Source organism: Nyctereutes procyonoides, unplaced genomic scaffold, assembly GCF_905146905.1.
Source record: "Nyctereutes procyonoides isolate TBG_1078 unplaced genomic scaffold, NYPRO_anot_genome, whole genome shotgun sequence".
Taxonomy (NCBI): domain Eukaryota; kingdom Metazoa; phylum Chordata; class Mammalia; order Carnivora; family Canidae; genus Nyctereutes; species Nyctereutes procyonoides.
Genome location: NW_026575052.1, coordinates 51,136,497 through 51,162,226, shown reverse-complemented (window position 1 = coordinate 51,162,226; position 25,730 = coordinate 51,136,497). Strand labels below are relative to the sequence as shown.

Below are 25,730 nucleotides of genomic sequence, written 5' to 3'. Positions count from 1 at the left end.
ATCAAAAAAATGAAGCAATGTTATAGATAGTTAAAATAATGTAAGCTCTAAGACATATTATGTTTAAAAAATCAGGGTACACAGGTTAATACCCAACACATATAAAGGACCTACGACTCAATAACCAAGAGAAAAACAATCCAATTAAAAAATGGCAGAACCTATGAACAGACACTTTACCGAAGATGACATGAAGATGGCCGGCAGGTAGACTAACAGCAGCTGAACACTGCTGATCATCAGGGTAACACAAATCAAAACCACACACACACAAGAATATTATTCAGGCACAGAAAGGAATGAAATCATGCTTGTTGTGACAACATGAATAACTCTCCAGTGGATCTTTAACTGACATGTGGAATCTTAAACACACACACACACACTCACTCTCACACCCCCCAAGCTCACAGACACAGAGAACAGACTGGTGGTTGTGTGTGTGTGAAATGGGTCAAAATGTATCAACTGTAAGCCACAAAATAAAGGTCGTGTGGGAAAATGTACAGCATGGTGTTAACAATACCTTATTGCATATTCAAAAGTTGCCCAGAGAATAGATCTTAAAAGCCTCATTACAAGAAAAATTTTTTCTGACTATGCAATGTGATGAATATTAACTAGAATTATTGTGGTGACCACAGTACAGTCGACCCTTGAACAACACAAATTATTAAGAGCGTCAACCCCTGGTACAGGCAAAAATCCACATACAACCCTGACTTCCCAAAATTTAAATACTAATAGCTCATTGTTGACCAGAAGCCTAACTGATAACATAAACACTCAGTTAACACATATTCTGCATGTTATATGGACTACATATTATATTCTTATAATAAGCTAGAAAAAGAAAAGGTTATTAAGAAAAATCATGAGAAAATACGTTTGCAGTACTATCCCATCTTAAAAAAATACTCGTGTGTAAGTGGACCCCTTGTTGTTCAAGGGTCAGCAGTATATACAGATACTGAATCATTATGTTGAGTGCCTGAAACTAAGATGTTATTTGTAAATTATAACTCAATTTAAAAGAGGGAAAAAGTCGGTAAAAAAAAATGGTATAAAATGGTACAGTTTCTCTGTGCATTGATTTTATATCCTGCCACTTTGTTGAATTCCTGTATAAGCTCCAGCAATTCTGGGGTAGTCTTTTGGTTTTTTCATTTAGACTATCATGTCATCCACAAAGAGTCAAAGTTTGACTTCTTCTCTGACAATTCAGATGACTTCTATTTCTTTTTGTTGTCTGACTGCCGAGGCTCAGATTTCTAGGACTATGTTGAACAGCACTAGTGAGAGCGGGCATCCCTGTCGTGTTCCTGATCTTAGCTCTCAGTTTTTCCCCACTGAGAATGATTATTCGCTGTGGGCCTTTCATAGGCGGCTTTTATGATACTGAGGTACGTTCCCTCAATCCCTATGATGCAGAGAGTTTTAATCAGGAAAGGACACTGTAGGGGATCCCTGGGTGGCGCAGCAGTTTGGCGCCTGCCTTTGGCCCAGGGCGCGATCCTGGAGACCCGGGATCGAGTCCCACATCAGGCTCCCGGTGCATGGAGCCTGCTTCTCCCTATGCCTGTGTCTCTGCCTCTCTCTCTTTCTCTCTCTGTGACTATCATAAATAAATAAAAAAATAAAAAAATAAAAAAGGAAAGGACACTGTATTTTGTCAAATGCCTTTTCTGCATCTACTGAGAGGATCATCTGGCTCTTGTCCTTTCTTTTATTAATGTGGTGTATCACACTGATTTGTGGATGTTGAACCCCAGATAAATCCCACTGAGTCATGGTAAACAATCCTTGGAACGTACTACTGTTGGATCTTATTGGCTAGTATACTGGTGAGAGTTTTTGTATCTGTGTTCATCAGGGATATTGGTAATTCTCCTTTTTTGGTGGGTGGGGTCTTTGAGTTGGGGAATGAGTTTGGAAGTTTTCCTTGTGTTTCTATTTTTTGAAACAGCTTCAGGAAAATAAGTATCAATTCTTCTTTAATGTTTGGTAGAATTCCCTTGGGAAGCCATCCGGCCCTGGACTCATTTGTTGGGAGATTTCTGATTACTGCTTCAATTTCCTTGCTGGTTATGGGTCTTAAGGTTTTCTGTTTCTTCCTACTTCAGTTTTGGTAGTATATATGTTTCTATGAATACATCCATTTCTTCCAGATTGCCTAATTTGTTGGCATATAGTTGCTCATAACATAGTTCTTATAATTGTATTTCTTCGATATTGGTTGTGATTTTTCCTTTTCATCCATGATTTTATTTATTTGGGTCCTTTCTCTTTTCTTTTTGAAAAGTCTAGTCAGGGGTTTATCAATCCTATTAATTCCTTCAAAGAATCAGCTCTTTGTTTCATTGATCGGTTGCATTTCTAAACACTAACAATGAGACAGAAGAAAGAGAAATTAAAGAATCAATCCCAAATAAAATTACATCCAAAACCATATGATACCTGGGAATAAACCTAACGAAAAACGCAAAGGATCTGCACTCAGAAAACTAAACAACACTCATGAAAGAAACTGAGGAAGACACAAAGAAATGGAAAAACATTCCATGCTCATGGATTTGAAGAACAAATACTGTTAAAATGTCTATGCTACCCAGAGCAATCTATACATTCAATGCAATATCTATCAAAATACCATGTTGTTGTTTTTTTCCACAGAGTTGGAACAAATAATCCTAAAATTTTGTATGGAACCAGAAAAGACCCCAAATAGCCAAAGGAATGTTGAAAAAGAAAAACAAAATGAATGTCATCACAATCCCAGATATCAAGCTCTATCAAGCTCTATTACAAAGCTGTAGATCAATGGAACAGAACAGAGAACCCAGGAATGGACTGTCAACTCTATGGTCAACTCATCTTCTACAAAGTGGGAAAGAATATCTAATGGAAAAAAAAGACAGTCTCTTCAACAAATGGTGTTGGACAGCTACCTGCAGAAAAATGAAACCAGACCATATCCTTACACCACACACAGATAAACTCAAAATGGATGAAAGATCTACAAGTGAAACAGGAATCCATCAAAATCCTAGAGAAGAACACAGGCAGCAATCTTTTTGACCTTGCCCATGGCAATTTCTTGCTAGACACATCTCCAAAGGCAATGGAAACAAAAGCTAAGAGACTTCATCAAGATAAAAAGCTTCTGCATAGCAAAGAAAACAGTCAACAAAGCCAAAAGACAATGGACAGGATGGGAGAAGATATCTGCAAATTTTTTTTTAAAGATTTATTTTTGGGGATCCCTGGGTGGCTCAGCGGTTTGGCGCCTGCCTTTGGCCCAGGGCGCGATCCTGGGGTCCCGGGATCGAGTCCCGCGTCAGGCTCTCGGCATGGAGCCTGCTTCTCCCTCCTCCTGTGTCTCTGCCTCTCTCTCTCTCTCTCCCTCTCTCTCTCTGTCTGTCATAAATAAATAAATCTTTAAAAAAAATAAAAATAAAAAAAATAAAGATTTATTTTTGTTTATTTATGATAGACATAGAGAGAGAGAGAGAGAGAGGCAGAGACACAGGCAGAGGGAGAAGCAGGCTCCATGCAAGGAGCCTGACACGGGACTCGATCCTGGGACTCCAGGATAATGCCCTGGGCCAAAGGCAGGCGCAAAACCACTGAGCCACCCAGGGATCCCCTATATCTGCAAATGTCTTATCAGATAAATGGCTAGTATCCAAAATCCATAAAGAACCTATCAAACTCAACATCCAAAGAACAAATAATCCAATCAAGAAATGGGCAAAAGCCATGAACAGACATTTCTCCAAAGAAGACAGACAAGTGGCCAACAAATATATGAAAAACTGCTCAACATCACTCGGCATCAGGGAAACATGAATCACAACCACAAGATACCACCTCATACCAGTCAAAACGGCTAAAATGAGTAAGTCAAGAAAAAACATGTTGGTGAGTGAGGATATGGAGAAAGCGGAACCCTCTTACACTGCTGGTGGGAATGCAAGCCGGTGTAGCCACTCTGGAAAACAGTATGGAGGGTCCTCGAAAAGTTAAAATAGTGCTACTCAACGACCCAGCAATTGTACTACTCGGTATTTACCCCAAAGATACAGATGTAGTGATCTGAAGGGGCACCTGCACCCCAATGTTCATAGCAGCAATGTCCATAACAGCCAAACTGTGGAAGAAGCCAAGATGTCCTTGAATAGATGAATGGATAAAGAAGATGCAGTATATATAGACAATGGAATATTATTCAGCCACCAAAAAGAAGAAAGAAAGAAAAGAAAAGAAAAGAAAAGAAAAGAAAAGAAAAGAAAAGAAAAGAAAAGAAAGAAAGAAATCTTGCCATTTGCAACAAAGTGGATGGAACTAGAAGGTATTACACTGAGCTAAATAAGTCAATCAGAAAAGACAATTATCATATGATCTCACTTATATGTGGAATTTAAGCAACAAACAGGATTGTAGGGAAAGACAGGAAAAAATAAAACAAGATGAAATTAGGAAGACAAACCATATGAGAATCAACTCTAAGAAACAAACTGAGGTGGCTGGAGGGAAGGTTAGGGATGGGGTAACTGGGTGATGGGCATGAGGGAGGGCACATGTTGTGATGAGCGCTGAGTGTTATATACAACTGATGGATCACTGACCTCTACCTCTGAAACCAATAATACATTATGTTAATTAATCTAATTTAAATTTTTAAAAATATAGAAGATACAGTTTCTCAAAAACATTCTATAACCATGTGTGTGCTTGCACAAGAGTTCTAGAGGTGGATCTAAGAGCCATCAATCAAGAGAGGCCCCTTCTGAGAAGAACCAACCGACTCAGCAAGCAGGCGCAGGGTGAAGACCTCTTTCCACAGTGTCCTCTTCAGGACTTTGTCCCTCTATTATTAGCTGGAGACTGCTGTTCCTTTTCAAAAGGAGCTACCAGGGGATCCCTGGGTGGCTCAGCAGTTTGGCGCCTGCCTTTCGCCCAGGACGTGGAGTCTTGGGATCAAGTCCCACATCGGGCTCCCTGCATGAGGCCTGTTTCTCCCTCTGCCTGTGCCTCTGCCTCTTTCTCTCTGTGTCTCTCAAGAATAAATAAATAAAACATTAAAAAAAAAAAAACTTCAACAAATAAAAAGAAAAACAAAAACAAAAAACAAAAGGAGCTACCATCTCCCACCCCTGCAGCCATGTCGGCAAGCTCCTCCCTCCTACAGCCGCTTGCCAGGCTGGGGCAGTCCCCCATTTCCTCTCAAACTCGTCTTGTCTCTTCTTGTTCATTTATTCCTCCATAATAATTTTAAAATTAGTTTGCCAAGATCCATGAAAATGGATGAAATTTTGTTAATTTGAGAATAAACATCATTACAATACTAAGTCTTTCTTTGGATAAACTTGGTTCATTTATATATTCTATGTAACAAAGTTTTCTCCCTAAAATTTTTGCACGCTTTTTGTGATTCTCCCTAGGTATTGTGTATTTTTGTTTCTTTTGAGAAAGGGATTTTATTTTATGTATTATTTTCTGGCTGGTGGTTTCTAGTATATTTAAGAAACCATGCTCACCTCTCACTGGGACCTGTAGCACAACACTGCCAGGTGGGAATGGTGGGTATCCTTGTCTCAGATTTTGCAAAGGAATCTTATAATAGTTCACCATTAACTTGACACTTGCTGAAGGTTACTGGTAGTTGTATTTTATCAAACATAAATAAACACAATTACAAGTATGATGCTTGCTACAGGATACTAGTAGCTCCGCCTTATTAGAGAAATTCCTTTTCAGTCCCAGTTCGCTATTTTGTTTTATTTTAACAAGAATGGCATTAAGTCTTACTATTCTTTGATGTACGTTAATCCACTGACTTTTACCATACACTATGCATACAAACAGCTGTAGAACATGCCTATGACACAAGAAGAGTTGTTTTCTCTTTAGCGGCAGCATGCTGGGCTCAAAGAGAAGCAGAGTCAGTTGAAGGCAGCTGTTCCAGTCCTTGCAGGTTGAGGAGGAACACAAGGTGAGAGAGGGCATGGGGCAGACTCAGGAAGCCCCTTGCACAGGGACAGGATGACCAGGAGAACACAGGGATGAAGGACAGGTTCTCCCTAGCACACAGAACCACAAGAACCGTGATCGGTGCACAACAGTGCTTCCTCCCAGTAGCATCACAGCCTGGAGACAGAAAGGCTCCAGGGAAGGCCTTGTATTTTCTGAATGAGAAGTTTGGGTTTACGCAATTTAGAATGAAGTTAGTGATTAGTACTCATTTAAAAGCTTCGTCTAGGGGTGCCTATGTAGCTTAGTCGGTTTAAAAAAATAAATCAATCTTTAAAAAGTAGTGTCGTCCAAAGGCTAAGAATACGCACTCGTCATTTAAACTACTAGTTCAGCATCTGAATCTTTACAGATAGGTACTACTTACTTTCCCCTAAGGCGTTAGACTCAAAGGACCTATTTGCTGAACTATCGGCAGCTGCAGCCAGAAAAGGGTAGGAGCAGATGACAAATTATTTTATTATTTTTTAAAGATTTTATTTTGAAAGAGAGTGCATGAGTACAAAGGGGGTGGTGGGAGCAGAGGGAGAGGGGGAGAAGCACACTCCCTGCCGAGCACGGAGCTGGACGTGGGGCTCAGTCCCTCGACCCTGAGATCATGACCTGAGCCAAAATAAAAAGTCAGACACTTAACCAATTGAGCAACCCAGTTGAGGCACCCTGACAAATTATTTTAGATATTGCTTTGCATAAAATTGATACTCAATAACTGTTTCTTGGGGATCCCTGTGTGGCTCCGCGGTTTAGCGCCGCCTTCAGCCCAGGGCATGATCCTGGGGTCCTGGAATCGAGTCCCACATCGGGCTCCCTGCATGGAGCCTGTTCCTCCCTCTGCCTGTGTCTTTATCTCTCTCTCTGTGTGTCTCTCATGAATAAATAAATAAAATCTATAAAAATAAGTAAATAAATACTTCTTGGATATATAAATAAGTAACAGAATTTCAATGTCATCTTTTAAATCTTTTATTTCAAATTAATTCCACACTTGCAGAAGACTTACAAAAACAGTACAGTCCCCATTCCCTTTACCCAGCTGTATCTAATGTTATCTTCTTAAATAAAAAGTATAATTATCAAAAGTTATTATTTTTTCCTTTAAAAAGTTATTTTTTAATTGAGACATAATTCACATAGAACATAGTTTCAGGTATATGAGATAAGGATGCAGTATTTGTATATGCTGCAAAATAATCCCACAGTAAGTGTGGCTGACACACAGTACTTCTTAGACTCCTAATTAATGCTGCACAATGTAGCCCACTGGACTTTACACCACAGACTTTATTCAGGCTTTCCAGGTTTCCACTATTCTTTTCCCGTACCATAGACCAGATTCAGGATGTCTCAATATAGGATTTTATGAGTGTAGAAAGCATCCAGAAATGAAAGATGTTATCATAAAAAAGTTTTAAGAAGGAGGAACAATGGGTAATGACAAGCTCTGCCCCACAGAGATTATTAGGGTAGTTTATCAGGGGCAGGGACAATACTGAGGGGGGCACTCAATCTTACTACTTCTGTCGGTACCGACAACTTATTAACAATGCAGCTGGACAGAAACATTAAACAAAAGATCAAAACATCTAGACATAGGTCCAAGTACACAAAAATCTCAGTACTGAAAGACAAGCATTAGAAAAGAAGGAAAAATGTAATAATATTTCCCAAGTGACTGTAGAACATGCCAATGGCGGTCTGGATAAATATAATCCAGATGTGCATCACAAATTCTAAGTCAGATATTAAATATAATGCAAAAGAAGGAGTTGGAACAGTATTTTTTTCAGTATTAGGGCTAAGTATGAACTAAAACAATGGAAGAAACAAGGGAAAAGAGCTTTAAACACATAAAATTAAGATCGCAAAATCTAAGAGTAAGAAAACTCAAACAGGAAACAATGGATTAGCAAAACGATAGGGCCCGTACGAGGGAAGGGTTAATACGTACCTACCAACACGGCTGGAGGGCTCCTCTTGCGCGTGTGGTCCACGCAGCACATCCAAAACAGAAGACCTCTGGTTAACGTTCACTGTGACAATCGCCAGGGAGTTGGCAACATCAACTGACACAAGCTCATAAAGCAGTGCCTGAACGTGAACAAGCCCTACTCCGTGCTTTTAAGACAACAGTGATTCTCACAGTGTTCCAGGCCAACGTGCGCCAGGCAAGCTTAAGACCGTCCACAGGCCCGAGTCAAGCATGTGCAGAGTCTACGTAGGTGACCTTCAAGATAATAAAGGGTCCCAGCCCACGGCTCCCTTCCTTGGCCCGTCAGGCAGCTTTATCCCATGAGAAAAACACGTATGTTAATATGTAGGTTGAGGTCACGCCAACCCTCCCGCTGTCGTACACACTGCCGACCCGTCACAGGGGCCCATCTTCAACCAATCAGGAGGCAGTGCTAGCCAATGGTTTGAGACACACGGATGGTGGCCCACCTGGCATAAGTCATGAAACAGTAAATGTCTAGTATTTAAATTCAATTTCTCTGGACTTCCTCAGTAAGTTTTAATTCTCCCCCATCCTCCCCTGTACTCTGCCCCCAAGTCTTGGCTAGGATACTGCTCCCCGCTGCTGCTCAGCACGCTCCCCGACGCAGCTCTCCAAGTCCCAAGACAATACCTGCGCAGTTAAGCAGTAAACTGCCACTGCTGATTTAACATGGTCCCAAAAGAGATCTCACAAGTGCTCATTTCCTAAAAGTGATTATCTACCTTCAGTCCTTCTAACGATGATTCAATCTCTTTAACTGTAACACGCTGTTGGAAACACACATCCCGGGAGATGACACACTAGCCCAAACAGTATGGATACGACCCACCACCAAGGCACGGACGTGTCTCTGTCCACAACACACCACACCGAACGCCTCCCACCGTCGAGGAATCTGGAGGTCTTCATCTGGATGAAGGTGTAGACCTGTTCCACGCAGGCGCTGGCCAGGCTGGGAAAGTGAGTCCTGCCTCCTGGTCCCACGACCTAATGTCTGCCAGCCACCCGTGCTCGGGCTCAGGCCCCAAAGAGACCCACATGAGAAATCAGCACGAGGACAGGAGATCAAAGCTGACCTGCACATGGGCCCAGTCTCTGAGTGTAAAAGCCATGGGAGCCGCAGGAGAAGGGCCAGAATCTCCGAACACGTCAGAAGTGGGGAACTCCTCAGTCACCAACATCACCAAGCACATCTGGCCAGCACCTGGGGCCATTAGCACCTGACTGGCGGACGCCGGGCCCCGGAGCCCGCATCCCCCCTAGCATCTCCCCTCGCAGACCCCCCACATCCCCCCTAGCATCCCCCCATGCAGATCACCCCACATCCCCCCTCGCAGACCCCCCGCATCCCCCCAGCAGACCACTTGCATCACCCTCGCATCCCCCCCGCATTCCCCCCGCATCCCCCCTCACAGACCCCCCACATCCCCCCCGCATCCCCCCTCACAGACCCCCGCATCTCCCTAGCATCTCCCTCGCATCCCCCCTGCATCCCCCCTCGCAGACCCCCCATATCCCCCCACATCCCCCCCGCATCCCCCTCACAGACCCCCCGTATCCCCCTAGCATCCCCCCTGCATCGCCCCATGTCCCCCCTCACAGGCCCCCCACATCCCCCTGCATCCCCCCACAACCCCCCTGTGCCCTCCCTTGCAGACCCCCCACATCCCCCCTGCATCCTCCGCAACCCCGTGTCCCCCCTCGCAGACCCCCCGCATTCCCCCTAGCATCCCCCCACGCAGACCCCCCCACATCCCCCTAGCATCTCCCTCGCATTCCCCCTAGCATCCCCCTGCATCCCCCCCGCATCACCCCCTCGCAGACCCCCTGCATCCCCCTAGCATCTCCCTCGCATCCCCCCAGGAGAACCCTTGCATCCCCCTAGCATCTCCCTCACATCCCCCCTGCATCCCCCAGCAACCCCTTGTGCCCCCCCTCACAGAACCCCACATCCCCCCTGCATCCCCCCGCAACCCCCCGTGTTCCCCCTCGCAGACCCCCTACATCCCTCCCGCATCCCCCCCTGCATCCCCCCGCAACCCCCCATGTCCCCCCCAGCATACCTCCGCATCCCCCCTAGCATCTCCTTCGCATCTCCCCGCAGACCCGGGGGCACAGTGGCGGGAGAACGTGCACTACACGAGCACCCGTTGGCTCAGCCCCCGCACACTCGTGCTCCCCGCGCTCTGCAGGAGACAGACCCCCCCAGAGACTCGGGGGAAACCAACAGGAAAGGGGAAACGTGCTGGTTTTTCTACATCCTTTCATAATTCTTGTAGTTTAAGCCTAACTGTTAAAATCTTAACTTCCCTCATTTTTGAACTAGTGAAAATGATTTACAGGGCTCACCAACAGACACCTTGAAGGTTTGGGGGGTATCAATTAACAACCAAAAAAAGAAATCTCCATTTTTTCCCATCAATTGTCAAGGTAGTAAAAGACTTGTTTCAAAATCTGCTCCATTTACCCCAACAGCACACTGTCAATTATTACATTATTTGTGTGCAACTTTAATTAAAATCAGTAAACTCTTGAGTTACTTCACTGTTAGATGGAAACTTAGAAAGTATCAGGCAGTTTTCACCTAGAGGAAAAGACCTTCTTCCGTGATGCACGGCCCCCCGAGCCTCTGGGTAACACGGGCCCTTTCCAACAGGCCGACTGTGGCCGCTGGGCCTCGATCGCGGGGAGTGATGCCCCCGCGCCCCCCGCAGCACACGAGCCCTGGCCGCCCACGAGGACGCACAGCTCCGCCCGCGAGGACACACAGCTCCCGCGCCGCACCCCCGCTCCCTCGCTGGGAACCACGACCTCCCCTCCCGGGTGAAGCTGCACCGAGGTTCGGCCCGACAGCCCCGGGCTGGGCTCCGCTGCCGCCGTGAGCTTTGCAACGGACACTCTGCGGTGAGCTCTGAATACGCTGGGCACAAAGCTCCTTCCGGTGTTAGTACGTGAGCGATGCTGTTGCACTCAGCAACTGGGTCCCTGCGGGCAGCGTCACGACGTGGGGCTCGCACTGGGGCTGGGGGGCCGGAGCTGGGGGGCCGGGCCTGTGACGAGCACTTGCTCGGCCGCTGAGGGGCTCCGGGCAAGAGCCCCCCCGCAGCAACTATATTCACCGCTCCCGTCCACCCGACCTTCCTCTCCTCCTCGCCTCCTCCTGCCACAGGTGACCCGACGCACTGCACTCTGCTTACACTTTTTTCTAACTGTCCCCCAAATACGCATGGAACAAGTGACATTCTGGTAAAACACACCGAGTACACCTGACACACGTCCGAATACTACACACATCCATGAATTAGAACCTGCCCACCATCCACCCTGTGCTGGCTTGTCTGCCTCCCATGTTGCACCAGCACGACTGCCAAGAGCGCCCGTGACGCCTGCCCCAGGCATTCATCCAGATGTGCATCACTACCCCTGTGCACAAGACCACACCCCACATGGAAATATCCCAGGTGCCCTGAGCAGGTGAAGGGATTTCCATGAACTGTCAAGATGTGCAGCAAATGTATGTCAACCCATTTTGACCAAGAAAAGTCGGTCATGGAAAACCATATACTGTATGATTCCACGTACATAAAACTCTAAAACAAGCAAAGCTACTCACAACCATGAAAAGCAGATCAGTGCTCGTGGCTGGAGGTGGGGAACGAGCACCAGGGAGTACAAGGAACTTCTGGGGGTGATGGCAATTTTTTGTATCTTTGTTAAGATGGAGGCCACACAGGGGCACCTGGGGGAGGTGCAGTCCATTAAGCTAAACTCTTGGTTCCGGCTCAGGTCACGGGCGTGGGGCCTGCTTCACATTCTATCCCTCCTGCTGCCCCCACCCTCGACCCGTGCCCCCTCCCCAAAATGACACAGGCTACATGGGGGCCTTCATTTGCAGAGGAGTGAAAGGAAGGGAATTCCTTGGGGAAACACAGCTGGTTAACAGCAGAGCTGATCCCGCCCTCAGTGCGGGTCCACTGAAGATTCCACGCTCCATGTGGACAGGACGATCAGTTGCTGCAGAAGGGCCCGCCACCACTCAAGAGCCAGCAGGCAGGTGATGAGGGAATGGCAGGTGCCACTTCCTAGTCTTGGGTCTCAGCACCCACAGACACGCCAAAGAGAAGTGTCGGGGCCGAGGGCAAACAGCACGGCACTGCCAGCACCCGGCCCACGCGGCCCCTGAGTATCTCCCACTAGAGCCTCTGGCTGTAAAGTTTAAATTTTGAAATAGAAGGCAGACTAAGAGAGGAAAAAAAAAGAACTAAGGCTTTCCCCCACTGCAAGGAAGGAAAATGGATGGATCAACAAACCATGGAAGGTAAAGCTCTACAGTCAGGAAAACGATTGTGGCAGAACGTTCTTGCCGTCTTACTAAGTAGGATCCCTCAAATAAAAGATTTCAAAAGCACAAAACATCAGGCCAAAGACAATGAATTTGACGACTACAAAATTCAATTTTTCTGTTCCACAAATAACAGTATGGGAAACTTTAATAAACAGATCCACAGAGCTTCTAGAAACGGTGTGTACAAAGCATGATGCACGTAAAGGAACTAACGTCCAGGAGAACCCAGCTCCCACAAGTCAGTAGACACAGCCAAGAACCCCAAGGGGAGAACAGGCAAAGGGGAGGATGAGGCATCCACAGCAAAGAAAAGCCCAAACCCTGCAAGGACAACTGCTGCCCAGTAACGGACACAGGGATGTGAATTCTGACACCTCAGTGACAACACGCGTGCAGATGAACAGCCGCGAAGGAGGCAAAACCCCTGTGCCCAGCTCCTAAATAGGCATCCCCTCGAGGGCTGAGCCAACGACCTACCTGCACATCCTGCAATCAAGGGGATCTGTGTTCCTGGGCACGTGCAAGAATGAATGCTGCATGTGTGCTTGGTGGCTGTTTGTGGCAGAGGGACGCCCAGCACAGCCTGAGTGTCCACCAGGAAGCAAGGATTCGGAGGAGGAGGACGCAGTGTAGAACTGGAAACACCCAAGTTATCCAGGAACAAAACAGCAGCAGCATGACAATAAACAGCGCAGGTGATCACGTACCCCCAGAGGGTGGGAACGAAGGTGCTCCTTGGCCCACTGAGTATGCTCTAACACATGGCCCCTGCACCGCCACCGCGTGGCCTCCATCATTACGTATTTGTACGCTTGCAGGAATCCAACAGATGACGGCTGGAGGGGGTGAGCAGACACAGTGGGAAACGCCTGGCCTTAGTCACAGGTCCAGGTTCTAACAGCTGCTCCTACGACCAAAAAGCTGCACAAACCCAGACAAATTACTTAACCTCTTCGTATATCAAAGCGCATATCCAGAAAATACAATTACTAGAGTCAACCCTTTGTGGCTGTTTTGAGGGCAAATAAATTAACGTGACGTGAACCTTACCACGCATGTTCACCTAGTGCTTATCCCTCCTCCCTCTCAAACTGTTTCAAGAAGTCTCACCACCTGGAATATCGTGCAGCCATTACCAGTAATAATTTATGGTGATCAAGCAGCAACGTGGTCAACGCTAAACAATGTCAAGGAAAAGCATAGAAGAAATGACCAGAAATAAACAAATCAAAATGGGTCCTTCATTTGAACCCGAACAGAGACATTATAGATGATTCTTCTTCTGCTTTCCCTTTTCCAAGTGTCCTGTGAGGCGATGATGTAACTTACAGTGAAAACACCTTTCATAATAATGCCCCGCCGCCAGAAGCTTCGGAGACGCAGGCCCGTGCACACATGCTCTTCAGGAGGGCTGACAAGCCGCACTGAGAGATGAACAGACGCAAATGAGCATCTGACAAAATCAACACCATCTCATCACGAAAACACTCAACGGATTAGGTCCAGGAGGAAACCACTTCACCATATACGACAAGCCCACAGCTAATACCACAGTCAACTGTGCAAGCCGGAGCCTTTCCTCTATGGTCAACAACAAGACAAGTCCACTTCCATCACGTCTAGCACACAGTACTGTATCTCCCAGCTCGAGCATCTATTGAACAAACGGCTAACAAGCATCCAAACTGGAAATAAGAAGTAAAATGAGCTCTGCAGACATTATTATCTTGCACGTAGAAAACTCTAAAGACTCCAAAAAACAGCTGCCATAACTAACAAATGAATCCAGCAACGTGGCAGGAGGCAAAGTCATAAAATCAGCTGAAATTCTAAAGGGAACACTGAACGATCTCAAAAGGAAACTATGAAAACAATTCTGCTTAAGATCACTCAACCAAGGAGGAGGAAAGCCTGCACAACCAACTTTACCGAACACTGCTGGAAGGAATTAAACACGTAAACAAATGGAAACACATCCCGCGTTCAGGGACTGCAGGAATTCATATATTTAAAATGTCAGTAGCACCCAAAGCCACCTATAGAGTCACTGCAATCCCTATCAAAATCTCCATGAAACTTTTTTCAGATATAGTAAACCCATCCTAAGATTCACGTGGAACCTCAACAGATCCCAAATAGCCCAAATAATCCCCAAAACAAGAAGAAACTGGACGACTCACACTTCGTTTCAAACCTACTACCCGAAGCTACAGTCACCAAGCCACGTGGCCCGGCATAAAGACAGACATGCACACTAAGGGAGAGGGGCGAGGCGAGGGCCCAGAGAGAAATCCTCACACGGACACTGAAAGGACTTTTGACGAGCGCCAAGACCTCCCCATGGGGAACCGACGGTCTTTCCAACAGACCAAGGTGGGAAAACTGCATCTCCACACGCAGAGGAGGAGACTGCACCCGCACCTAACGGCACACACAGAAACTAACCCAAAATGGACCAAAGACCCAAATGTAAGGCCTACGGCGCTACGACCCTTAGAACAAAACAAAGGACAAAAGCTTCACAACACTGGATCTGGCGATGATTTCTTGTTGTGACCAAGAAAATAAAGTGGCCTTCACAAAAACTCTGAAATTTTTGTGTGTCAGGAGACACTGTCTACAGAGTAGAAAGGCAACCCGCAGTCTGAGAAAGGGATCTATAAAGCTTACATCTGGTAGCAATTAATACCCAGAATAGACACACAACTTCTGGAACCAACGAACCACCGGACTCAAAAACGGGCCTAGAAGTAGAACAGACACGTCTCCCAAGATACAAGAATGGCCAATGAGCACAAGAGAAGATGCTCAACGTCACTGACCATCAGGGAAACACAAATCAAAACCACAGCGAGGTGCCACCTCACACTTGTCAGGACGGCTAGAAGCCAGAAGGCAGGAAACAACAGGCACTGGCGAGGCTGTGGACAAAGGGGAGCCCTCGTGCACGGCTGGTGGGAACGCAAGTTGGTGCAGCAAGTGTGGGAGACAGCAGGTGGGGGCTCCTCCAGAAAATGGCCAGAGCTACCCTAGGGCCCTGCAACTCCACTTCCGGGTGTAGACCCCAAGCAACTGGAAGCACGGGCTCAGAGAGCTCTGTCCACCCACGCTCAATGCAGCATCAGTCACAGGGGCAGAACCACGGGAGCAACCCAAATACCCGTGGACGAGCAGATGGGTAACAAGAGGCCGTGTACACCACACTCCGTGCGGTGGAATACTACCCGGCCTTAGGAGGAAGGAAATCTTCCTTCTGCCACAACAGGAATGAACCTTAAGGACATCGTGCTGTGTCCAACAGCCAGCTGCAAAAACACAAATACTATAGAATTCTACTTCTCTGAGGTACGTAGAGTTGTCACGGCCACAAAGACCAGGCGAAAGGAGTGGGTGCCGGGTGCTGAGGGGCGGAGGGGACAGGGGCTTAGTGATTACTGGGTGCGGAGATTCAGTCACAAGGCGAAGTGAGGTACGGGGGGGATGGTGCTGACAGCAGCACAGCAGTGTGGATGTATTTAATCCCACTCAATTGTAGACTTAAGCATAGTGAAGATGCAGGTTTCACCACAGTAAACAAAAAAAAAAAAAAGTAATAATGATCTGCTACTAGGTACTTCAGATGCGTATACAAAAAAATACTGTAATATTTCATTGAATAAACTTCAAAACCTAAAGAACACCTTGGTAGATCTTTTATCGATGAATTTATTTAAAAATTCAGAATCTACTCTGAAGATTTAGGTGGTTTCTAACATTTAACTGGGAACAAATCATCATCTGCTCGTATAGCCTCACACTGTTCACCCATGAAGCGGGCCTCCTCTGCATCAGGGCTGTGGTCACGCGGTTATATGGAAGCACATGTAGATAACAGTGAACTAAAATCTTCGACACATTCAAGGATACCAATACATCGAACACCAAAAGGAAACAGGTAATGATTAAAAGCTTGGACTGTGACCTCAGATCTATATTTATATTTGTGTTCCACCACCACCGACCTACATGGCTTCCTACTGCCTGAGTTCCAGCATCTTTAGCAACAAGAGGAGAATGACAACAGGCCTCCTGGACTTGGGAGGATTCATGGGGACAAACCCTACCCAGCACAGGGCTTGTCACTGAATAACCACGTCTCTCAATTCTGAGTCTCCTTGAAACTATGTCTTCAAATAATGCGACTATTTACCATTACTGGGAAGTCTGTCTCCACCTCCTTGTCCCAGTTACACCTCACAGTAAGATCCAAGCAGAGGAAAGGTGCATCTCCTGCCCTCAAGGTGCTCTCAATCAGCAAAGGATGCAGAAACGTGTTTAGTAGTAAGACTGATCACTGTGAGCAAGAGCAAGGGTAACGGGACTGGTTATCATGAGGAATGAACGAATACCTCACAGGACAGGGTATCTGGGTTGAGTCTAAGAAGGGTATGTTTTGTCTATCAATGAAGGAAATATACAAAATAAAGAATGGAGATCACAGAGTGCGCAGACCTCAGAGAACAGTCTCATCTCATGGAAATCCGCATGGGGAGCCACAGGGCATGCCAGGACACTCAGCTCTCATCCAAGGCCTCACACAAACGTCCTGCTCAGGTGTTTGCACTTTCTGCACAACAGGGAAATAAAAACGAACCTCTGAAGAAGAATTTAAACAGACCGATAATCTCGAAAAATACTGACAAAGCACAAGGCTGAAGTTCACTTGAAGGGGTCAGACACATGGTTCCCAGGGGCATGACCTGAACGTCTGAGGCCTGCAGGGAGCCCAGAGCGTCAGGAGCACAGCAGTCTGGGTGGGAGGGGGCCGCATCTCCTGTGGAGATGGAGGCCCAGATGGTAACACCCAGCACAGGAACCTGGGCTTCAGAGGAACAGAGAAGAGTGGTCAATCCTGCACTAGTGATAAGATGGTGCTTTGGAAAAACATCTCGGGTACCAGCGATGGGAAGACACAGACCAGCAAGCGTGGGAGTCAGAAGCCCAAGGAGGCTCCTGCTGCCAGTACACAGGCGGGAAGGGGAGGGGTATGTGGAGAAGCACAGAGGCAGGGAGGGGGACGCAGTGGGGGGATGTAGAGGGAGATGGGGGGGCACAGGAAGGGGGCCAGGGTGTGGAGGGGGAGGCAGAGGAGGCCATGGAGGGCTCAGACCAGGCCAGAGCAGGGAGGGACAGGGAGGGGCACTCCATCCATTTGGGGAGGGAAACGTGAGCGGATCTGACCCTCACTATTCCCATACAGCGAACACTCCATCACCCCTTGTGGGTACAGGATAGAAATCTCACTGCCGGCCTCGGAGGACCCCTCTGTCTGCCCTCTGCTTTTTCATTTCCTTTCCCTCAACCCTCCAGCCCTTCTGCCTTAATCCTGTCCAGCCTCCCTGGCCCAGCCTCCCCAGCCTCCTGACTTCCAATGACCCCTGGACACAGGCCTGGTGTGCAGGTCAGCGTGTGGGCCATGCCCCATCCCGGCACTGATGCTTCTCCTATTCCTCGGTCAGACTAACGTACCTTTCCGTGGTTGTTCACACTCTTCTGTGCCTTGTCTGTATGCTCCCTTCACAGAACTGCACCAAAATGTTAAACATGAGAACAGCTAGACAATAAACTAAGCCAAGAGGAGTGACCAAAGAATTTAGCGTACTGGAGAAAGCACACCGTGGAGCTCCTGGAGCTGTGGGTTACAGCTGCACCGGATCTGTTCTTCTGCAAGCATGTTATTACGGAAAATAAAACAGCAGTGGTAACAATGGCCAAGTGTACCTGCCCAAATGCTACCACAGAAGAAATATGAGAGAGAATAGATCACTATAGATCAAAGTGTGTATGCAGTTAGCAATTCTGTGAAGAATTCTTCAGATTGCAGCTATGGATATTTCTGTTTTTCAAAATAATTTATTTCCAAAGGATTAGTAGTCAACTACTACTTCTCCCTCGTGCTCAACAAAAGTGGATCGCTTTGGCAGCACATACAGAGAAGATCTGCTCCTGTGCAAGCATGACACACAGATTTGTGAAACATTCCATATTTTTGTGCAGTCTGCCAAAAAAAAGAAACAGACATAGAGACAAAGCAGAATTGTAACTCAATAGTCTCTAGCAGTGTCACAAAGTTAATTCTCAACAAGTCAGTACAGAGATGGAGCATGCCTCCTGGAACCTGAAAGGCCACCCGCACACAGAGGACTCACAGTTCTGGCTTGTGTTCAGCTGTAGCGACACACACACTTCACTGCCAACCACGGCAAAAGAGGTCAGAGGCCACATTTTATACCTGGGCTTTGACCTGAAAGTAAGCAAATTAATTGATGCCCTCATGTGAGACATTAACTTGAATGGGACTAGTCTTCAGACCCAATGTCAGTACAATCACATCAGTCAAGCACGGTCACCTCTAGAAACACCAAGTCACAGGTACTCAAGACAGCAAGAAGAAGTAAAGGGTCAACGGCTCTTCCCAGCAGGCAGCAAAATGCAATGTGACCTCTCACAATGGCACAAACTAGCCATAATGCTAGAAGAGATGAACATAAAATCCACACTCGCTTCAACAGAGTGTATTTGCATTATAACTATTAGAATACTTAACAAAATGCTAATGCCACATTATAATTATCCAAATGAAATATAAATAGTATGTTAGGGTTTAAGATGAAACAGAAGTGACACACATGACTTACTTTATGGAACATTAAAATATAGTATATTAAAATACACTAAATACACTTAGTAATGACATAAAAATGGATTATGAGGAATCTTAGGGATTCAAACTTTAAATTTGTTACTAATTTTGCTGTCATACAATTTTTTAAAAAGATTTTATTTATTTATTTATTTGAGAAGGAAAGAGAGAATGTGAGCGTGGGCGGGTGCCGAGGGAGCTGCAGACCCCTCACCGAGCAGGGAACCCGACACGGGGCTCCATCCCAGGACCCTGAGATCATGACCTGTGCTGAAGGCAGATGCTTCACCCACTGAGCACCCAAGTGCCCCCTTCATAGGACTCTTAATCTTTGTTCCTGGACTTAAAAACTGTAAAATAAGAGCTAACATTATGATCTTAAGCATAAAAATGTTATAAATATTTGTTTATATAAGTAATTAATCTTCCAAAACTTTAATTTCATGACACCTCTTCAAGTTCCATATAATTTATGAATTTTTATGTGCTGCTTACAGACTTTTTTTTTTAAGATTTTATTTATTTATTCATGAGAGACACAGAGAGAGAGAGAGGCAGAGACACAGGCAGAGAGAGAAGCAGGCTCCATGCAGGGAGCACGACGTGGGACTCGATCCCGGGTCTCCAGGATCACACCCTGGGCTGAAAGCAGACGCTCAACCACTGAGCCGGGCTGCCCTGCTTACAGACTTTTAAACTAAAAGAGAAGCTATTCTTGCCTATGCTTATCTTCATCTCACCTGAGGACTGTACTTTTTTATGATAAAATGACTTGCTCGTTTTCATTTTATGATGATGAAGTATCACAAAACATACCTCAGTTTCTAAAAATATAAAATGTTTTTACTGAGAAATCAAAACTAGTTGTTTATTTAGCTCTCAGATAAGAACTATGGAATTTTATTATTATCATTAAACCCAATTTATAAACATATACTTTTAAATCAGAGGGACAGCTTAACTGTTAATTAAAAATCAAATTTTCATCCCATATGTGTACTATGATTTCAGACAGACTCCTCTGGTGAAAGTATTTTCCATCCCAAATAATCGAACCTATTAAAGAAGTTTCTGTTAGTTATACCTTCTGAACAGAACACTAGCTGTTTAAAAACAGAGAGAATTACACTCTGGTAAAAAGCACACAGGCCTTTTTCCTGGGGCACAAGGCGACCAGAGGGAGCTCTTTAAGCTAGCATGCAGAACACACAAAGCACCAAAGAAAGAGAATATACAAGTTCAGGATTTTATGTGCAGCCAAACTGATCTTCCAGGGAAAAGGCTGCAATAACCATTCCGAAGCAGTGACAACCCAGGACGCCCTGAGTAAGCATCTCCTGGACAGTCTGCCTCTCTGGGCACCGGGATGGAGGCCACTCACAAAATCAATACAGCAATCCCACTTCCAGATATTTATTCGCAAGACATGAAGTCAAATCTCCAGGAGCTACCTCTTCCCCCGTGTCCACGGCAGCTACAGTGTGGAAGACCCCACATCCCTGCTGACAGAGGAGTGCTGTACGTACAACGGCGTGAGTGTGCATCCTCAGAAAGGAAACCCTATCACTCTGTGACAGCATGGGTACAACCCGAGGGCATCGTGCTGAGTGATGTCAGTCAGACAGGGAAAGACAAACACTGCATCATCTCACAGGCGTTACCTAAACAGACCCAGCTCACAGAAACCATAACAGATCGGTGGGCACAACAGGGAAGGGAGCAAAGGTACAAACTTACAGATATAAGTGAGTCCTGGGCATGTCAGGTACACCATACTGACAACAGTTAATAACAAAGGATGGTGTGTCTGAAAGGTGCCAATACAGGAGATCTCTGAAGTTCTCATCACAGGAAAAAAGTGTGTAACTATGGGCGGTGACAAGTGTTCACGGAACATACTATGGTGATCATTTTGCAATATGTACACATACAAAGTCATTATGTTGTACGCCTTATAACCTAACACAGTATCACATGGCAATTATATTTCAGTAAAACTGCAGGTAAAAGAATAAACAAAGAGATCTACCAGAGAATGAACTCTGGACACCAGAGAAGGGAGGTGGTGGGAACCCCAGCTGCGGGGTGAGGAAGGACAGTCTAACATGCACCTGTTACGGTCGGTACAAGTGTCTGAGAACAGGGATAAAGGAATTTACACTGTTTCCAGGACACACATTATGGGTGACAGTGCTGGTGTTGTTACTCTCTAACTGTTCATATACAACGTTGGATAAAATGACTGAGGACCTACACTCAGGACCTCCTTACTCTGCAAGCAAAGAAATAAAGATTTTTGGTAGAAGAATTACAGAAAACCAAGCAGCCACAAATCTGAAAGGAAAACATAAGTATGCATTCATAAGGTTTTTTTTCTCTTACAATTCTATTTACTACCTCTGCCCACAGAAAGGCCTGGACAGACCAAGCAAGCAGCAGTGAACACACCAAGGGCCAGACACGCGTCTGAGATACAATTTCTATGCGACAGAAACCAGAACCACTTGGAAAAGTCAAAGGTTCCGGGTCTGCAGCAGGGTGTAAGAGAGGTGAGCCTGAAAAATCCTGCTGGTGAGAAAGCAGAAAGCCACTTCGGGAGTCCACAGGGAGAGGCTCCAGCTGAGGACAGACGGAAAAACTGGAGCATAAATAAGGATTTCGTCAGAAAGGGACTGAAGTATATTAAAACTACTGAAATGCATGAATTCCAAATGACAATTAAAGAACTAGTTTCCATTAGAGAATGCTATTTTTAAAAATGGGGAAAAAAGAAAGAGTGTTATTCTCCCTTCAGACACAAATACACCACAGGAATGCCCAACAGCAGCGATGGCAATTTTACGTCCTTCCAGAAGTACTCCAGTTTAAAACAGCAAGACGAAAGTAGATTATCACCATTCTGCACTCCCTAACGAACCGCTGGCACCGTCGGCGACACAGCAAGGCTGCAAACCCAACCCCGGGAGAAAGTGGCAGCGCAGCGGCCTGCGGCAGGACACGCCACCTCCACGGGGTCTCGCCCCGCCGAGCCTCTAGGGCAACTGTCCATTTCCACGAGCGCATAGGAATGACCAGCCACGGCCAGACTACGGGAAACCACGGAGCAAAGGAACCAGTTTCTTCAGTAGACAAATTCGAAAGGATGAAGGAGAACCTTTACGTTGAAGGTGACCTCAAAGATATTTTCCAAAATAAACAAACACAAGCAAAAGTCAAACAGTGCACAGACCTGAACTGCCAAGTTCAGGGTTTGCCAGGCTTCCAAGTAGCCGAAGAGCCCGGATCCCAAAGCCCCAGCCTGTGGAAGGTCCACGGTTACGACAGAGTCACGCAGCAGACACAGCAGAGAAGGGGCCTCGGTGACCGCACGTGCTTCCTCCACGGGAACTCTGCTCCAGCCTTGGGGCCTCGGCACGTGTGTAACGATTACAAGAGAACTACGTTCAGGCATCACTGTCACTGAGCACGGCAATTTGATGTAAAGTTAATCTAAGGGTGCCTGGTGGCTCAGCGGGTGAAGCGTCTGCCTTCGGCTCAGGTCATGATTCCAGGGTCCCGGGATCAAGCCTCGTGTCAGGCTCCCTGCTCAGCGGGGGGTCTGCTGCTCCCTCTGCTCATGCTCCCTCTCCATGAAAGTTAATCTAAAACTTGAAAAGTATTCGCCTGCTCAGAATACAGAATAGAAACCTGACTATCATAGGACAACACTTCTCCCAAATCACTTTGGTCAGGGTGGAGACAAGGACACCAGCTCAGCCCACGAGCTAGGGCAGCAGGCCCGGGAGAGTGCACACAGGCCCTCCTTGGGGCTGACAGCCTCGCACAGATGGCACAGATCGAAGGACATGAGGGCAGTGGTGGAAGCAGCAGATGCCATGAAGTGTGCCCCGTAATAGAGAAGAGGAGTGGCTCTCAGGTGGGAGGTGGAAGACGCTGGGACAGGAGAGAAGGGAATGCTTATCAACCAGTCCTCGTGCAAAATGAGCAGGGGTGTGCACTCCAGGTGACAGGTCTGCGCACACACCAGTGCCACAAACTAACAGCAACCTTCACGGCCAGACCGTGGAGCCTTGCTCTGGGAGAGCACCTCCATGGCTCTCAGAGGAGGATGCCCGGGGACAGAGAAACACTGAAGTACTTCCATCAAGCTTAAGTGACCCTAATCCAAAGAGCACCATCTGATTTCCAGTTCTTCCATAAGTAATTTTGATATACATAAACTATGGTTTAAAAAAAAAATCCCAGCCATAGGAAAATAGTTATGACTTTGTATTCTTGAGGTTTTGAAAAAATGTTTTTAGGTCAATACCACCTTGCTGCAACTTGTACTTTGTAACATACCCTCAAATTATTTGCTTTCTAATCAAACATACTAATTTGAATTATTCTGTACCATTGTATTCTTCTCTTGGCCTGCAGGAGCTAGGAGGTGTACATAGCAACTTTTAAGTACTCAGAGCATCAATACAGACACAGAGCAACACACAGCATCACTCTTTCTCTTTCTCTGGTCCCTCCCCATCTCATGAGCAACCTTTATCATCTTTAACAGAATGTAGATAAGAGACAAAAATGCAGCACTCAGTTTTGTTACTTATTAATAAGAACAAAAATAAGCATTTCATTAAACCGCTCACAAATCACCTGTTTCCCACTTTTACATATAGCATCTAAGGAATGTGTACCAAGAGAGAAAGAAATTCTAATCAAATTACCAAAATATAGCAAACATTTTTAAGACAATGAATTTAGCTTTGTTCTCTTAGAAATACTCAGAGAAACAGAATCAAGTTCTATATGAAGACCCCCTTGTAATTAGTACATAACGTGACTATGGATAGAGAAGTCTGATTATTTCCTGTCCCCAATCTTGGTCTACCAAAATAAACAGCATGGAAACTGGAAGATAAAAAAACACCTGTTCTTAAATTGATGATTTATTTAATATAACTTCCAAAATATGGAATGAAATGGTCAGGACATCCTGGTTTAGGGGGCTGAGAACCGAGGGGAGGGTGTTTCCCGCACGCTTGTCCTGTAGCTGTGAGCAATGAACAGTTCACAGGTTTTAGACAGTGGACACAAAAGCAAAGCCTTTTTAATAAAAAGACTTAAAGATTTCTTCTCAAGAGTTAAAAAAATGTTTGATCATTAAAAGTTATTATAAATAGAACACACTGATGTTTTACCTCTCTGGTATTCATTCATAAAACACCGTAACACAAGCTGCCTGTTTATGTCTCTGTGTTGTTTTTCTAACAAATGCATAAGACAAAACGTGACGGTTACTTTGTGATGGGTTGATGAGCATTAAGAAGTTATTTTTGGGCCTTTCTCCTCCAAAATCTTACAAAAAAAACTTTACAAGGACATTTTTGCTTAGATTCACTTACTTTGTAATACGGTCAATGTTGGCAATTTGCTTCTGGTTCCGTATAATCTCAATGGCTGCCCAAAGATGCTGGATAGCTTTTGTATCCGCCTGTCGTCTTTTTGTTAGACGTGCCATGACCTGTTCACTTCTTTAACTGCAGGAATATACAAAAACATAAGGGGAAAGAAGCATGGATTACACGATGAATCGCTATCAATATAAGTAACAGTCTCAGCACCTCCTGACTCCTAGTGAATATGCTAATGTAGTATAACAAACTGCATTTTCTACCATCTGTTGCCAAATACTTTGTAAAATCTGCTATTCACTGTTACTTCATAAAGAGTTAAAAAGGTCTTCCAAAGAAGGACAAATGGCTACATCAAAAATACATACATTTCAATTTTATTTCAAAGCAAAACTATAACATAAAATTTCACTTTTTGATACTATATGTAATTTCATAGATCAATATAAATGGAATTCAAATATCCTAATTCTTTGGTACTTTATTATACTCATGGTTTTAAAATTTCAATTTTATGTAGACATGCTGACAAATGAAAACATTTTTCCTTTCAAATAAAACCATAAACAAACAGCAAGATAGTTATTTCTGACTGAGGTGTGAAAGGCTGGGAGCTGGTGTCCCAGGGGAGGACATGGGTGAGCCCATGGGCTCAGAAATGTCCACACGGCTGGGCCGGGTTGCTCGTCCGTTATTTTGCTGGGCACCGATCGCAGCACCGTGGGGGCAGCGAGGAGAGCCCAGGGGGTGCGGGCTGGACGCGGGCGGGATTCCCGCCCCTGGGGAGCCCTGGCTGCAGGTCCGGTGTGTGCAGGCCCTGGGCCGCCGCCGGACACTGAGCCCCCTCGACGGGCCCATCCTCTCTTTCAAGGGAAGAGACTGAGCGAAGGAAGCCCGGCCCCTTCCCGTGTCCGTGACCCGCTGGCAGAGCCTCGGAGGCTGTTTGCACAAGGCGGTTCTCACTCTCTCTGCCGAAGCCCAGCGGGAGCAGCAGCCCCACGAGGCCCACCCAGAGACTCTCCCCAGAGTCTGGGCCCAGCCGGCCCCCGGCCCCCGGAGCACCTGTCCTTCAGAGGTACCTTCCCAGCAGGAGGATTCTGAACCCTTCTAGGCTATTCCCAAATGTCCTACGTCTTCCCACCACGACTCGTAATAGCTGCACAGTTTGCTCCACAGAGAGAATCTCCAACACATAAAGCCAGCATTCGAATTTTTAAGAGAACCTAAGGAAAATCCAGTTGGGTTCAGGACAGAGACACAGAACTGAAAAATAAT

At 45.9% G+C, this 25,730-nt stretch overlaps 1 protein-coding gene across 13 annotated transcripts in view; it reads right to left on the bottom strand.

The window, feature by feature from the left end:
• ZMYND11 (zinc finger MYND-type containing 11) overlaps positions 1–25,730 on the bottom strand; it is a 131,858-nt gene that overhangs the window by 54,381 nt on the left and 51,747 nt on the right. For 12 of the 13 annotated variants that reach the window (XM_055331289.1, XM_055331298.1, XM_055331300.1 and 9 more), the window contains one exon: positions 24,447–24,581. In XM_055331289.1, coding sequence (XP_055187264.1) covers positions 24,447–24,562 — 116 coding nt within the window. In that variant the 5' untranslated portion in view covers positions 24,563–24,581. Of the gene's footprint in view, positions 1–24,446; positions 24,582–25,534; positions 25,554–25,730 lie in introns of those variants that run through there. The other variant, XM_055331296.1, reaches the window with a different exon arrangement.